Source organism: Leucopleurus acutus (genome assembly GCF_964270905.1).
Source record: "Leucopleurus acutus genome assembly, chromosome: 8".
Taxonomy (NCBI): domain Eukaryota; kingdom Metazoa; phylum Chordata; class Mammalia; order Artiodactyla; family Delphinidae; genus Leucopleurus; species Leucopleurus acutus.
Genome location: NC_139151.1, coordinates 72195487 through 72212616, shown reverse-complemented (window position 1 = coordinate 72212616; position 17130 = coordinate 72195487). Strand labels below are relative to the sequence as shown.

Sequence of the window (17130 nt, the reverse complement as noted above, 5' to 3'; positions counted from 1 at the left end):
AACAACCACTGTTAACAGTTTAGTGTCCACGTATCCAAACATTTTTTCCCATGCTTCTGCAAACATTATCATTATTATTTATTATTATTTTTATAATAATGTATGCTATTTATATTATCTTGCAACTTGCTTTGTTTCCTTAATAATAAATCTTGGATATTTTCCCATTATTGTACATATAAATCTACTTATATTCTTCTCAAGAGTTATATGGCACTAGGGGACTTCCCTGATGGCGCAGTGGTTAAGAATCCGCCTGCCAATGCAGGGGGCACGGGTTCGATCCCTGGTCCGAGAAGATCCCACATGCTGCAGAGCAACTAAGCCCGTGTGCCACAACTACTGAGCCTGCGCTCTAGAGCCTGTGAGTCACAACTACTGAGCCCACGTGCCACAACTACTGAAGCCCACGTGCCTAGAGCCTGTGCTCCGCAACAAGAGAAGCCACTGCAATGAGAAGCCGGTGCACCTCAACAAAGAGTAGCCCCCGCTTGACACAACTAGAGAAAGCCCGCGTGCGGCAACGAAGACCCAACACAGCCAAAAATAAATAAATTAATTAATTAAAAAAATAAAAGCTATATGGCACTACATTTGGTAGTGATTTATTTAACAAGTCCTCTTTTCATGAATTATTTCCAAAATTTTTTGTGTCTCAAATAAGACAAACATACTTACATGTATATCTTTGCACACTTGAGCATATTGCTATAGGATAAATTCCTAGAAGAGGAATTTCTAGATCAAGTGTTGCCAGATCTTCCTCTTAAAAGTTGAATAATTTTGCACTCTCAACAGCAGTTATGGGAATGCCTGTTTCTCTGTAGCTTGGGGAAAAGTAGTTATCAGTCTTTTTAATCTTTGCCAATTTTGATGGGCAAAACTGATGTATTTATTGTTTTAACTCATATTTAGTTAAATATTAGTGGTGCTGAGCATCTTTTTATATTATTAGGCCATTTGTATTGACTCTCTGTGAACTGCCTGACATTTTAAGAAAAGCTTCATTACTGGACTGTAGGTTTTCCTAACAATTGCTGTATAACTCTCACTTCTGTGTCATAAAAATATCTAATTAATATCTTAAACAGAAGCTAAAACTAAGTGTACATATTTTGTGCATTTTCTAAAATCGTGATTTGTGTGTTTTGTTTTTGTTTTTTATAACCTAGAGCCATGGAACTGTTAAGGGTAAAAGGTCAAAGATCCTGGTCTGTTGGACTGTCAGTAGCCGACCTGGTTGACAGTATTGTGAATGATAAAAAGAAAGTGCATTCTGTATCAGTTTTAGCAAAGGTAATTGCTATTCTCATTCTCTCATCATATTTTAAAATATTTATATTATTAATGTAAAGCCAGAAAAAGTGCTGTTCACACTGTAACCCAGGTATTTTCAGTATCACCAGCTTTTAGAGTAACACATGGGAGAAGACAGTTTGGTCTAAGCTCTGTCCTGCTTGGCTATAGGAAGTCTGGGCTTCTACCAGGTTGCCCTTCACCCCCATTAATTTTTGGAATCCCCAAGAAGCATTTATAAATTCCACAAACTTCTTCTTGTCATTTATCTCCTCAGCCAGCCAGGTCACCCCAGACCAACGTGCCAACTGGTCTTAGCCAATCATCAGTCTGCTTCTCCAGTTCAGTTTGTCCGTTACTGCTTTATTCCAAGTATAGAGTCCCTAAAGCACAGCTAAGATGAGGCACAAATGCTTAACCAAATGTTCATGAAAACTTAGGAATACCAGAAGGGAAATAAAACATGGAAGGAAAGACTGAAAACAGATTACCAAATTTGACTGCACTCAGAGTCCATGCTAAACCCCTCCCCTGGGAATTCACTCTGACATTTTTCTTAACCCCCAGCCTGTTACTCATATTGCAGGGGGCTAGCTTACCTCCCCATAAAGTGGGTGTCTTTGACCAAGTTCCGTTTCACAAAAATTTTGTGAAACAGTGACTCGAATTTAGAAAATAAATGAACAATTTTTTTTAAGTTCAACTTGTATCACTTTGTACTTCTAGGACCAGAAAAGCTAGGAAATATCCATATTTATGGTATTATCTTTTTTGCAGTGATTCGGCTCTAATATAATCCCAATTTTTTTCATTTCAGGGATATTATGATATAAATAGTGAAGTGTTTTTAAGTTTGCCTTGCATCCTTGGAACCAGTGGAGTGTCTGAAGTCATCGGGACCACAGTGAAAGAAGATACAGTGACTGAGAAACTCCAAAGCAGTGCATCATCAATACATAGTCTCCAGCAACAGTTAAAACTTTGATTCTAAAGTTCAGAGTTACTTGAAAGGAAAGGTCGTTTAATTTTACCAACATATATATAGGGCTGAGAACTTCTGTGTCTTATTATTTATCCTTACAAACTGCTTGGTTAAGGTAGATGGTTTCTTGGTTGGCTTTGTAATATGAATCCTTAGGTAGTTAGATAAGAAGGAAAAAAATCTAATTTTCTTTGTTGTTCTTGAGATATCTATACTGTTCTTTAAACCTACAGCAGAGATAAACGTTCATCTGCAATATGCATCATTTTAAAATTATGTATCCTCAATTAGCACCTTTAGCACTTTGGGAATACTTTGAAAATGATACATTTTTAAAGGAAAATTACTCTTTGACTGTTATAATAACCATGATAAGCCGAAAGCCCAGTATGGATTTACAAAATCTGTGCCAGCTATACACTCAAAGGATCCACAATTTAAGCTATTAATGTTTCTTCTTTAAAAACAGTGGGTAGTAATGATAATAAAGCATTTTGTTTTCCCTCTTCAAATTGATTAGCTACCACAAAAATGGAAAAGAATTTTACACGTACTTTAAAATAGTAAAAAGGAAAATGAAATTTTTTAATATATGAAGAAAAAGTGTACTTTAATTTCCAGTGGGACTGTCCTTTCTGTAATTTTCTATAACCTCTTCCTAGGCTATATAAGATCTCTGACATCTCAAGAACGCACTGTGACATTAGTAGAACCATAGAGAATGTGTATTTTTAGTGGAAGTAGGTTATGAATGAAAGCCAAGCAGTTTAAAGCTAAAATATGAGGCTTTCGTAAAAGCCATTGGTCTTAATGGGGAGAGGTTGGGTGGGCTGATTGTCTGAGCAAATCCTTTAACTACTCCTGAAGAAATGATTTACTTTGGTGATGGGTCAATAATGACAATATCTTCATATGTGAAAGATAGCATATTATTACGAATGTGATGCACAGCTAAGAGCAAGAACTAACATCAACACTTCTAGTATTTCTGGCAATGTGATGAGCACTTTATTGTTTTATTCCTCAGGATTATTTATTAATCCTCACAGTAACCCACTGAGGAAGGGACTATTATCATCATTTTATAGAGGAGGAAATTGAGGTTTAGTGCCCAAGATCTCATGACTAAGGGACACTTACATACAACCTCTACTTTTTCTAAGTACGAGAAGAGGGAAAAAGCATAAAAGCGGAAATAGTTACCACAAGACCCTAAAGCTGGGGTTCTATACTCTTATATTCTCATGTAGGGGCTTTTTTTTTCAATATGGTTTTTAGAAAGACTGATTCTCTGACTTCCCAGACTTGCCCTCAGCAAATAGCTGGGGGGAATGGGGGAGGTACGCACTGAAGTAGGCGTTTAGTTATTTAGTCATTCAGTTAAATAAGTGGGAGCCTGCTATACACCAGGTGCCATACTGGGCACTGCAGATACAGTGGTGAGCAAACCTGGACTAGGTCCAAGCCCTCATGGTGCTTATAATCTAGTATGGAAACATAGTAATCAAGTCTCACAAGTAAATGTCCAATGCAAGTGTAATAAGTGCTGTGAAGAAGTCCCAGGTGCTTTGAAAGCATATTATAGGTAACCCAAACCTGGTCAATGAGATAGGAGCCAGATGGATTATATGGGCAGACATACCTTAGGTAGAGAGGAAACAGTCAAACTAATGCTGATTTAGAATAATAATGGATGCTTATAATGATGAGCTTAAATCATAAAGAAAAGGTGAAATTATATTCAGTGTTCCATGTTTAAGTAGAAAAGTATTTAATATGCTTGGAAAGATTCACACTATAATGAACCGGTGTAAAAACATTGGCCATTTGAAGAGAAGAGCATTAGTTCTGTGTAATTTCACTGCATGGGTAGGTTATTTTGGTGTTAACTCTAATAGTATATCCTCACTGTCCTTTTGTATGAAATAAGAAATTAAAACTAAAAGGACCATTTCTTGTGTTTTTAAAGTCGCCTTTTCTAATATCAGATACCTAATTGTGCTCTTGAACAATAACCTAATTACAAGATACTGTATAAATAGATGAATTGCTAAGAATTCACTACATTAATTGTAAAAGGAACATGTCACTACAACAATATTTATTGCGTCTACTGTTATTCCAGGTACTGTGTTAGAATCTGAGAAGTGAAAAGATGAGTAATAATAGCCCTTGCCCTACAGAAGCCCACAATATAGAAGTAATTCTATCAGATATTTCCTTGAGTGTCGAGTATTATAAATCATATAGTAAGTTCCATATATAAGTCAAGAAGCAGTACCACCACCACCTCACTGTGATTTGGTGATAATTTGACATTCGTGATGCTTCTATTAACTTTCACTTTTTTTCATCTTTCCAAAATCATGCAGTGTCTCTTATGGTTTTTAATGGGGCTTGGATTAAAATGCTTCTTTGATATTGTAACAGATAAATATTTTATTTTCCAATTTACATTGTAGTTATTCTTAAATATCAAGAATATTGAATAAAATAAACTTTGACTTTAAAATTACCGGGAGATTCCTAATTTATTGGGTGGAAGGAAATATATTCAGATTGAGGAGAAAGATTCTTTCCTATAATTCATACAGTCCCCAGGATATTTAGTTACTTCATTTTAAGTGGCTTAAGTGCAAAATGAAGAGAATGGATTTTGTTGTTTTCAAACTTTAAAAAATTATTTTTAACAAGAACACCTTTTGAACAATATATTACCTACACTCTTCCAATTGATAAAAGTAGAATTGCTGTAACTGAAGGTGCTCCTGGGTAAGCTGTGGCTTTAAGAATAGTTTGAAAAGCACATTACTTTTAAGTGACAAAGAGATGTAGGGAAGGATAGACTGCCCTATAGTTTGGTTTGACTGGAGCTGTGTGCTTAACTAATATATAGTGTCCAAAGAAAGATACCTATTAAAATAGACTTTATTTTGTGTGTGTTGGCAACAATGTATAATGATGCTTCCACATGTTGTCAATTAGGCCCTCTTTGCGTATGTGACCTTCACTTAGATGCCAATTTAGAAGAGAATTAATACCACAGCCTGTTCCCCAGTAGCACTATGCTAATATCATCCAAATAATCATACTTCACACCGTCAAACCCAAGCTTTACAGTACCTCGAACGGCACTGTACTTACAAAACTGGTGGTGATGTGCAATAATAATGACTAATATAAATGACCATGAGGAACTTCTATGGGTATAGAAATTCAATTAAGATAAGAGTACCTACTCTTGCACTGTATAATAAGACAATGAGGATCTGAAGATGAGTCTGCCCTCAAAGACTTGGACTTTGTTAGTGGACAGGCTAGTACACACACGGAATCCAAGGTAGAAGGTAGGATGTCTGGGCACCAAGGAGAAATGGGGGCTTGGATTAAAATGCTTAATCCAAGCATTTGGATTAGGGGAATGGTTTCCTGTAGAAGAAATTACTGCCTGGCTTCCTGTGAAACGAGGGCTCTGCACTTTGCCCTCAGGAATGTAGTATGATGAACTTTTCACCTTAAAAATGAAAAACCACCTGATAATCAGAGACGCTGGGCATCGCCTTTTGCAAGCCTTTCATCCTAGACTTGGAAAAAACTGAAGCCCGAACTAGGAGTGCATTTGCCTGCTATTATCAGAGGGCAAGTCAGTGGCAGAACTGTTTTCTGACTCCAGGCCAGTGCCTTCCCACTTGATGTTTGTCGTTTAAGCTCACTGGCAAGATCTTCGTACTTCTTCCCCTCCCAGCACCTGCGCTCTTAGTCTAAGGGCAACTGTCAAAGACCTGCCAATCTTACCCCGGCTCAGAGTTTCCACCCTCGGAACAAAAGTGCACTCTTGGAAAGATTCACACCATAATGAACTAGTGTTAAAACACTGGCCATTTGAAGAGAAGAGCACAAAATTGCATAAGATTGCTCGGCCTGCCAAGTTCTAGCCACGCCCACCCTTGGTCACCGACCTCGGAAGTGACGTAAGGGAACCGGAAGCGCTGGCGTGGTGGCCTACTTCCTGTTGGTAGAGGTGGGGGGGGTGGGGGGTTGGCTCCGTGGTGTGCGACTGTGTGGGGCAGCCTGGGGCAGCCCCGGAGCGGCTGACCCTCTGCCTGTGGGGACGGGAGTCGCGAGGCGGCCGCCATGGCGGGGTCGGAGAGCCAGCTCAAGAAAATGGTGTCCAAGGTGAGGCCGCGGCGTGCTCGCCTTTCGGCGCGCACCCACCGCTCCCTTCCGCGCCGCCCGGGCCTTTCCGACCAGCCTAGCGAGCCCCCCCGGGCGAGCCCGAAGCCCCGGGCAGTGCCCGGCCGCCTCCGCCGCCCCAGCCCCGGGATGCCTGTCGCCCGGTGCCGGAATCCTGGGCCGGGGCCGGCGCGGGGCGGCGACGGTCAACAAAGGCGCGGAGCCGAGGCTGCCTGCCACCTGCCGCCCGTCCTCCTCTCTTCAGGGAGAGAGTTTGGAGCAGTCTTTGGGGCAGTATAGTTTTCGTCTTAGTTTTTATCAACACAAAGGGAGGGTTGTACTTAAAACTCGGTCGTGGGCACTCCTCCACTTGTGTCCCAGTGTAGGATTCGTGCGTCTTCGCCCTTCCCTCCCGGCCCCCGGAGATTGTGTCCTTTTCAGTTTGTATTCTTCACGCAGCTCAATAGCCGACCCGCGGGAGATCATAACTTTTGGTTGAATTGGCTCAGTTATAAGTAAAAACGTCCTTGAGAAGCCAGAATACCGGTACCTCACTACATCGGGTGAAATAAATAGAATTCCATTACCATTTCAGGGACTTTGATTTGCTAAGAGTGACTACCTTTAATTGTATGCTACTTATAACGCGGAATTATTTGGTTTGAAATTTTTGATCTTCACCGTTCAAGACCGGTGTATTTTTTTCTTTTTTATAAAAGGAGGTAGGCATTTTGTATTTAAAGCCGTGAATTATTTTGACAACTACTTAAAATGTGGCATCTGATACCAGAGTGAACTGGGTGGTTTTTTTGTTTTTTGTTTTTTTTTCAGTTTATCAAAGCTAATTGGAATAAGATGTATGTGAAATGGTTGAGTGCAGAATCTTCTCCAGTTAAACGATTAGCTTTAGATACTTTTGTCAAAACAAGAATGGTCGGAAGCAAAGAAGTGTAAACAGTTTTCAATAGTATTAAAATACACTATTATGTATGAACTTATTCCTTTGAAAAATATACTTTTCCCCCAGTAAAATCATCCCCATAGTCTTTGATTGAAGAGCAAATAATCTCTAAAGAGGGAGTGATGGTTTTTTAAATAAAGCTTCTCTTGATTGTTCTAATCATATCTTCTAGGCTTCTGATTTTCTTTCTTTTTTTAAAAAAATTGAGGTATAGTTGATTTGATTTTCTTTCGATAAAGTAATTATCCTTAGTTGTAGAGGAAGTTTTAGGGAGCCCTAGAAGATTGTGGCAGAGGTCTGTGTTGTAACATTTATATATTGCTTTTTTTTTAAAAGTACATTGTTTTATATACTATGTAACTGAAGAGTATCTGTTCCGTACCATTTTTTTTAATCTTTAAAGTTGATAACATTGCCCTTAAGGTTTATTCCTTAATTTATATGTATGAAGGTATTTACATACAAGGACAGGAATATTCAGATATTGGTTTTGAATTTTTAAAACCATAATTAGTTTTCCTAAACTTTCTGTAGAGGAACCTGCCTTCAAAGACAGGCAGGACATCTTTAGAAGATATTTTATACTTCCACCTGTCTTTTCCCTCCACCCTCTTCATATCCTAAGAACGAAAAAGGACATAGGGAAGAGGTGGGAGAGGGCATTCTGTCTTTTGGTTCTTGGCTCGGTTTCTGAAAAACTGAGTCTCTTACAAGTGGTGATGTCAGTTCTGAGTATCGGCATGTTTTCTCTCCAGCCTGTGAAGAGATAGATAGGTAGGAATAGTAAGTAGGATAATAGAAGCAATTTGTGGAATTTCTTCCTCCTGGTGGAGGGCTGGCTTCAGGTGTTATCCTTTCAGTTGGGTGTGGTCCAGTGTAGGCATTGGTAGCCAGGACCTTGGACACATTGCTAGGGTGATGGTCCTTTACTCTTTATCTGATTCTGGGATTTCCATCACCCAACATGTTACTTTGGGCCACCTGCTTTTACTTATATCTTTTTTGAGGTATAACTGACATAGAACAGTATATTATCTTTTGATATATTACTACAGGTATTTTTTTCCTTTGAGCATTTATTTTAGCTCCCAACTTAAATACAGCTTTTAGTTTAACAACCTCTCTGTCATTGTTTTTGCAGTTAAGAGAGGTATATTTATACTATTGGTCCATCTTGCTTTACACAAATAACTTTTATATTTTTCATACAGACAACTACCTGTATTCTTACATGCTACATCTACAGCATTCCTAGAGGTGGAGTCACTACTAACTAGGTAGGAGAGAGCTGGCACATTAAAGGTTGTAATGCACTTCACACTGTTTTAGATTCTAGGGATACAACAGTGAACAGACAGTGTGGAATTTAAATTCTATTAGAAAGCAACAAACAACTCAGTAAGTACATTAAGTAGCATGTTAGAAGGTGTTAAGTACTTTGGAGAAAAGTAAAGCAGGAAAGGGTAATAGAGTGCTCAAACGTGAGAATAGGATAGGTTGCAATTTTATAGAGTAGTAAAGGAAGACCTTCCTGAGGTCTATTTGAGCAAGACCTGAAAGAGGTGAGGAAGCAAACTGGAACAATCTGGAGTAAGAACATTCCAGGAAGAAGGAAAAACAAGCACAAGGGCCCTGAGACAGAAGCTTGTCCTGCATGATAGAGGAACAGCAAAGGGAGCTAAGGGGGCTGGACTGGAGTGAGCAAGGGGAAACAGTGCTGAATAAAGGGGTGGTAGATTTTGGAGGGTCTTGCAGGCCACTGTAAGCACTTTGGCTTTTACTTGGAGTATGGTGGGAAGCCCCTGATCTGTTACTTGTACTTGGAGTATGGTGGGAAGCCCCTGATCTGTTACTTGTACTTGGAGTATGGTGGGAAGCCCCTGATCTGTTACTTGTACTTAGAGTATGGTGGGAAGCCCCTGATCTGTTAACAGTATAGCTCTAGCTGCTGTGCTGAGACTAGACTGTAGGAGGTTCAGTCGAGTGGAAGCAGAGACAACTCTAAGGAGGCAGTTGTAGTAACCTAAGTGTAGCTATGAAGGTAGTGAGGAGTGATCAGGTTCTGGATATTTTTGAAGGGAGAGCTAACAGGGTTTTCCGACAGACTCACTGTGGATGTGTAGGAAAGAGAAGCATCCAGGATAATGTCAGAGCTTTTGTCCTGAGCAACTAGAAGGATACAGACATGGAAGACTGTAAGAGGCATAGATTTTGGGGGGAAGATAAGGAGTTCAATTTTGATCATGTTAAATTTGACATTCATTAGATATCCAAGTGGAGATATCAAATTGGTAATTGGATATACGTGTCTGGAGTTCAGGAAAGAGGTTCAGACTCGAATTTTTAAATTTGGGAGTTATCAGTGTATGAATGTTATTTTAAGCCATGCATGGAGATCACCAAAGGAGTGAGTTGAGATAAAGAAGAGGACCAAGGACTGAGCCCTGGGGCTCAATATTATTAAGATAAGAGGTTAGGAGAAGAGAAAGAACCAGCAAAGACACTGAGAAGGGGTAGACACAGAGAGGAGAAAAAGAAGCAGTGGTGTCCTGCAAATCAAGTGAAGAACATGTGTTAAGAGGAAGGAATTGACTTGGTCAAATACTGCTGTGATAGGTTAAGTAAGATGAAGACTGAGGATTGGCCATTGCATATGGCCATGTGTGGCAGTTACTGGAGACGTTAATGAGCAATTTCAGTGAAAGTGGAAAACCCTGATTGGAGTGGGTTTGAAGAGGATGGGTCTAGTCTTTGAGCATCAGTGGTTAACATCATGGAGAGATACCTACATGTCATATGCTACTTGATGGAAAAACACCATCATCTGTGAAATGATCTTGCCAGAGAGAGGGGAAGACAGTGGAGGAAAAAAAAAGTAAAATTTAGAAAAAAATCATGAAAAAGATCATAACTTCCAGATCCAACTACTAATTCACAAGAAATACAAAGGAAATAGGAACATATATATTAAACTACACCAAGGGGACGCAGTTTGCAAAATCCAAACTGTGGGAGCTTCTATAGGACAAATGAACCGATTTCTCAACAAGTAAGTTTGAAGGGGTTAAAATAGAAATGGGCCCACTGATGAGTAGTTAAAATGTGTTATATCCATATAATGGAATATTATTCAGCAACATGAAAGTACCTTGAAAACCTGCTAAGTGAAAGAAGGTAGTCATAAATGACCACAGACTATATAATTCCATTTATATTAAATGTCCAGAATAGGCAAATTGATAGAAACAAAGTAGATTAGCAGTTGTCTAGGGTGAAAGGGGATGTCGCTGGTGGAGTGAGTGGGTGATTGCTACAGGGTGTGCATTTCTTTTGGGGGTGATGAAGATGTTCTAAAATTGATAGTGGTGGCGGTTGTACAACTCTGAATGTACTAACAGCCACTGAGCCTTACGTAAGTCACTTTAAATGTGTGAATTATATGGTATGTGAATTATATCTCAGTAAAGCTATTATCAAAAAAGAGGGATGGGAGAGAATCTGTAGATTAAAAGAGGCCTAAAGGACATTTTCACATTGAAATATGTGGTCTTTATTTGGATCTCCATTCAAACAACAACAACAAAAATGAGATGAGACTGCATATTTTATGAAATAAGGAAATAGTGATTATTTTAGTGTGATAATAGTATTGTGGGCTTTTTTTAAAGTTCTTATCTTTTAAAGATACGTACTAAAATATTTATGGGTAATAGGATATGATGTTACCATTTGCTTCAGAATAATACAGGAGGAGGGAAAAGTGAATGAGATTATAGATTAAATAAGATTGGCTATGAGTTGATTGTTGACGCTGGGTGTAGTGCTGAAGCAGGGGATGTACTATACTGTTCTACTTTTGGATACCTTTGAAATGTTCCATAATAAAAAGCTTTAAGAGGAGAGAGTAGGAAGAGCAATTACAGACAGCAAAAGTAGGAAGCTCCTTGCAGGAGTTTTTGCTGTAAAGGGGAACTGAGAGAAGTTTGGTTGTAGGTGGAGGGGGAAGGGAGGTAAGGAATATTTTTGTGTGAATAAGACAGGAGAAAGAAAAATATTTGTGTGGTAATAGTACTGATCCCATAGCATGGAAAAGTTGGTGCTTCAGGACAAAAGAGGTCAAGAACTGAAGAGACGCCTTTGAGTAGACCTGGATTTATTTCCTAATTTTTCTTGTATTTTCTCCCTTATTGTCTATCACTGTCTTTTGTGCTGGTCTCTGAGATTTCTTTGACTTTATTTTCTAATCCTTCTATTAGATGTTTTATTTCTACTCTCACTTTTTTTTATGTCCAAGAGTCCTTTTCTGAGTGTTCTTGTTTTATGGATACAATATCATTTCTTCTTTCTTTGAAATTTTTAATGCTAATTCTTTTTGAAGTTTTCTTCTGCTCCTTGCATTATTTTTATTCTTAGTTCCTTCTTACCGTTTCCGTCTGTGACATGTTTCTTGGAGTCTTTCTTTTTGGAATAGCTGTTCCTTTTTAAGAGAGAAGCACTAAAAGCTGATTGAAAGCTTTGTGCATGAATGGAGCTTGTCAGCTGGTGAGCTTCAGTGTGTTGTGAACAGATGGGGATCCCCATCTCCTGATTTCCTAATCCGCTAAGAGTGTGTAAGCAAGGTTCCTAGTTTTCCTGGACTGGAGTGGTACAAGGCAGGGGTATGAGAATGCAATACAGCACATGGTAAATTGCAAAATAGTATTGACGATGAATGCTGGAGAGGGAGAGATCGTTTTGGGCTAAAGGGAAGTCTGGAAAAGGATTCACTGAGAAGGAAAGTGATGTAAACTGGGTCTTTGAGAATGATTAAGATTTGATTTGGTGGAGGGCCTTTTAAGTTGGAAAAAGAGCTAAAATGGAGGTAAAAGTTTGAATAGGTGGCAGGAGAAAAAGCTACTGAGGTCCTTTCAGTCTTTATTTAATTAATGTTAATGATCACTCAGAACCATTATACTTTTAAGAAGAGTGCTATTAATAAGATTTTAAGAAAATTAACCTAGCAGTAAAATATGTGCATTGGTTTTAAACTAAATTCATTTGTAATTTTCCTTTTCAGTACAAATACAGAGACCTAACTGTACGTGAAACTGTCAGTGTTATTACTTTATACAAAGATCTCAAACCTGTATTGGATTCATATGGTGAGTTTATATAATAAAAATATCAAGTACTATACTTTGAGTTTACTCTTTTTGTTAATAATTGTAGGTTTCCCATTTTCCCTTTAAGTTTGCTGGTTTTTTCATTGTAGGACTAACCTTCACCTAAAAAAAGTTGTGAGAGATAGGAAATTACAAGATCTAATAATAACATCTTACATTTGTTTAGTTATTTTAAGTTTTAATATACTACTCTAACATAGAACTAATGCAAATTTAGAACTAGAGGTGATGTTAAAAATAGTTTAGTCCATCATTTCCCAAAATAGTATACATAGTTGTGAAGAATGTTGCTTTGGGGGCATGGGCAGAGGGGATTCTGAGGTTAAGTTTGAGCACTTATAGATTAAACAAAATTAAATGGGTTTCTTTGCAACAAGATTTCTCAGAGCCTTTAATATGCTAATGTGTCATTATGCCTCACCAAGGGGGGAGAGAAGATAATACATTGTTCAGTATATTCTAAAGTTAATTAACTAGTGAACCTTTTTTTTCTCTAGAGCATCTCTTTATATTCTTAGGAACACATTTTGTAAAACTATATTCTGGACTATCCTTTTCATTTTATAGATGAAGAAAACACTTAAAAACTATTGTCCTTAATTCTGTAGAGTAGGTAGATGACAATTTGTGTCCACCTTCTATTGAGGTGAAATAAAGTTGTGATTTAAGTAAGAAATGACAATATTCAGAGGGGTTTTTTTGGTTTGTTTTTTTTTAAACAGTCTTTTTGACCCCACCAATCCTAATCTAATCTCTCCAACCCCGTCTCCTGGTAAACACCAAATGAGCCAGGGCCAAGGGACACCCATGCTGCCTCCTGCCCATTGTGAGGCCCTTGGCAATGAGGGCAAAGAGCTGAATTTTGTAGCTGAGACTCTCACTCTAAACCCCACTCATCTCCAGGGCTTTGTAAACAGGAGCCTGGTGAGAGGCAGCAGAGGGGGAATCAATCCTGAATATCTTGAACAACAAAGTTATGAACCGGAAGTCCTCTCCCAAACTAGGGCATAATTCTCCTTCCTGTCCACATACTGTACTATGGTATTTAGATCTGCAAAAAAACTCATATTACCAAAATAAGAGTTAATTTAAAAATGGCTTCAATGGGGGAGTAAAGTGACAAAGGCTAGAATTTTATGGTAAGTGTATAGTTTTTACTGAATACTGAAAGAATAAATGTTGATCAAAACTGACAAAGAGGGGGCTTCCCTGGTGGCGCAGTGGTTGAGAGTCTGACTGCCGATGCAGGGGACACGGGCTCGTGCCCCGGTCCGGGAGGATCCCACATGCCACGGAGCGGCTGGGCCCGTGAGCCATGGCCGCTGAGCCTGCGCGTCCGGAGCCTGTGCTCCACAACGGGAGAGACCACAGCAGTGAGAGGCCCGCATACCGCAAAAAAAACCCAAAACAACAACAACAACAACAAAATAAACTGACAAAGATTCCAACATCATTGAACAAATATTATATATACAGCCACACAGGCTGGACCAAGTCTAAACCATTGTCATCAACATGCTTTTAGAGTAAATATAACCCTAAAATTAAATACGGTGGTCTTTTAAAAATACAAAATCAGAATAAATTACAGCACAGTTTATAATTGTCAATAGTAGGTAAAAGAACTGAGGTCAACAGTACAGTTCTGTGTTCTTGTACTGCACATTACAGCCTTTCCTCTATGTAATAGTGTTAATTCCAAATCATTATTACAGATAATAGCAGTCCATGTAACACAAAGTATGTGCCCTAGTTATTCAGTCAATTACAGGTAGGAAAACTTGTGCGATGTGAGAAATATTTGTATTAAAAGAAGATGTCCGTATTTGACTGTGAAAACTTTTTTCCTTTTTCATACTGTGGGATACTACATTGGGATTGAGAATGACAGTGAGTGGGAATAAACATCTGAAAACATTAGGTTAATATTTAATATGGTGTCAGTTAATAGTGATTTTTAAGTAATTTTATAATCATGTTGGTTGGGGATCCAGAGCTCATATTTACTGGGACTGTAGCATTAACATTTATTTTTCCAAGTAATTCATAGCATCTTTACTCATTCAAAGCTGATCCCATTAAGTGAATCAACAAAGGATACTTTATTATTGGACAAAATGTATGAACATTAACAAGTTAGTCCTTTCAAGGGTAATAATGCGTTTTAACTGTTGTTTCTGAAACATAAGAATAACTTACGTGGGAGCATCTGTGAGAATGCTTGTTGATTAACTCATTATTCTTACCTTTCAGTTTTTAATGATGGCAGTTCCAGGGAACTAATGAACCTCACTGGAACGATTCCTGTGCCTTATAGAGGTAAATGTCTTATGTGATTCATGTTTCCAGCATAGATGCATTTTAATTCACATTTAGTTGCCCAAGAATTGTAGGTAATTAAGCTTGCTTTTTTGTGACTTTCATGATAATATAGAAACTTCACCTCCTATTCTAATTGAACTTCATTTGGCAGCAGCACCTCATATTTTCATCTTTTTTCCCCTACTTCCTTACCAAGATATATCAACAAATAAGTGCCTCAGTGCACTGGAAGAGTTTGTTTGATAGAATCAGAGAATCTTAGAACTAGAAAGGGATCTTAGCTGCCTCCTAGTTCAGCTCCCACCCTACTCAAACTTATCTGACAATGGGAAGCTGTATAGTATAGTGACTAAGATAGAGGCTTTACAGTCAGGGCAGAGTAGGGTTTTAGTTCTCCCTCTGTAATCTATTAGTTTTGTGACAATGGGCATCTGTAACATGTGGATAATAGTACCTAACTCAAAGAAGAATTCATTTGTAATAATGTATGTAAAGGACTTAGCACAGAGGCTGGTATATCAAAAGTAGCTATTATTTATGGTTGTAATGCTGATGATGGATAATTACATCTCTGTCAGTCAGCCACCCTCTGCTGGAAGACTTACAATGATAATGGAGCATTCAGCTTCGTGAGCAACTGTGGACAGCTCTGTTAGTTATTCCTTGTGACTAGCTAAGACCTGTGTCTCAGTAACCTACCCATTGATTTTATATAGTACCTGCTATGCGTGGGGGAAAAGGGCTAGGGATACAAAGGTGAATAAAGGATGTACCTTCCCTGGAAGAACATACACAAATAGGGGAAACAGGGAATAAATAGATATTTACACTATTCTATACCCGTTATAGAATAATGAAATATAAAGGTGCTGTGAGATTATAGAGAACAAGAACACGTGGGAAGGTCATCAAAGAAATGACGTTCAATTTGGTGTTAAAGGATGAGTGAACCATTCATAACAGAATGGACATCCCAGGCAGAGGGAAAAAACACTTGAGCATCAGCATTTTATAGAGCAAATACGAGTAAACTTCAGGATTATTGACTTTGCCTTTACCCCAGGAAGTAAGCTCTGGTGAGGGAAAAAGGTATGTGGGGGAGAGAAGGAGGCAGAAGACTATCGTAGACATAATTAAAGACATTTATTATTTTTTTTCTTCTGGTTTTATTGAGATGTAATTGACATATAGCACTATATAAGTTTTATATACAGCGTAATCATTGACTTCATACATCAAGAAATGATTACCTCAGTAAGCTTAGTGAACATCTGTCATATAGATACAAAATTAGAGAAACAAAAAAATATTTTTCCCTTGTGATGAAATTCTTAAGTTTTCATCAAGTTGCGATGTTTACTCTCAACAACTTTCATATATAACATACAGCAGTGTTCATAACATTTATCATGTTGTACATTACATTCCCAGTACTTAACTTTTTTTTTTTTATTTTTTTTTGGCTGCATTGGGTCTTCGTTGCTGCTCGCGGGCTTTCTCTAGTTGCGGCGAGCAGGGGCTACTCTTCGTTGTGGTGCGTGGGCTTCTCATTGCAGTGGTTTCTCTTGTAGCAGAGCACGGGCTCTAGGCGCACAGGCTTCAGTAGTTGTGGCACCTGGGCTCAGTAGTTGTGGCACATGGGCTTAGTTGCTCCATGGCATGTGGGATCTTCCCGGACCAGGGTACAAACCTGTGTCCCCTGCATTGGCAGGCAGATTCTTAATCACTGCACCACCAGGGAAGTGCCCTTGCTTTTTTATAACTGGAAGTTTGTACCTCATGTCTACTGTCCTACAGTTCTCCCTTCCCCCCAGCCCTCACCTCTGATAACCACAAATTTGATCTCTTTTTCTGTTTGTTTGTTTATCTGTGTGTGTTTGAAGTATAATTGACCTATAACACTGTGTTAGTTTCTGTTATAGAACATAGTGATTTGATATTTCTGTACCTTTCAAAATGATCAACATGGTAAGTCTAGTTACCATCTGTCACCATACAAAACATTACATAATTATTGACAGTATTCCCCACACTGTACGTATCATACTGTGATTCATTTATTTTACAGATGGAAGTTTGTACCTCTTAATCTTCCTCACCTGTTTATCTTCTCCCACCTTCTTCCCCTCTGGCAACCACCTCTTCTTTGTATCTATGAGCCTGTTTCTGTTTAGTTTTGTTTGTTCATTTGTTTTGTTTTTTAGATTCCACATATAAGTGAAATCATACAGTAT

General features: G+C 38.5%; 2 protein-coding genes across 7 annotated transcripts in view; both read left to right on the top strand.

Annotated features, from left to right (window-relative positions):
* UEVLD (UEV and lactate/malate dehyrogenase domains) overlaps positions 1-4736 on the top strand; it is a 46718-nt gene extending 41982 nt beyond the window's left edge. For 4 of the 5 annotated variants that reach the window (XM_082844605.1, XM_082844604.1, XM_082844608.1 and 1 more), the window contains 2 exons: positions 1173-1296; positions 2114-4736. In XM_082844605.1, coding sequence (XP_082700731.1) covers positions 1173-1296; positions 2114-2281 — 292 coding nt within the window. In that variant the 3' untranslated portion in view covers positions 2282-4736. Of the gene's footprint in view, positions 1-204; positions 306-1172; positions 1297-2113 lie in introns of those variants that run through there. The other variant, XM_082844606.1, reaches the window with a different exon arrangement.
* Positions 4737-6314: 1578 nt separating this feature from the next.
* Positions 6315-17130, top strand: part of TSG101 (tumor susceptibility 101) — a 68490-nt gene continuing 57674 nt past the window's right edge. For both annotated transcript variants that reach the window (XM_082845351.1, XM_082845350.1), the window contains exons 1-3: positions 6315-6454; positions 12469-12553; positions 14828-14893. In XM_082845351.1, the coding sequence (XP_082701477.1) occupies positions 6413-6454; positions 12469-12553; positions 14828-14893 (193 nt within the window). In that variant the 5' untranslated portion in view covers positions 6315-6412. The remainder of the gene's footprint in view (positions 6455-12468; positions 12554-14827; positions 14894-17130) is intronic.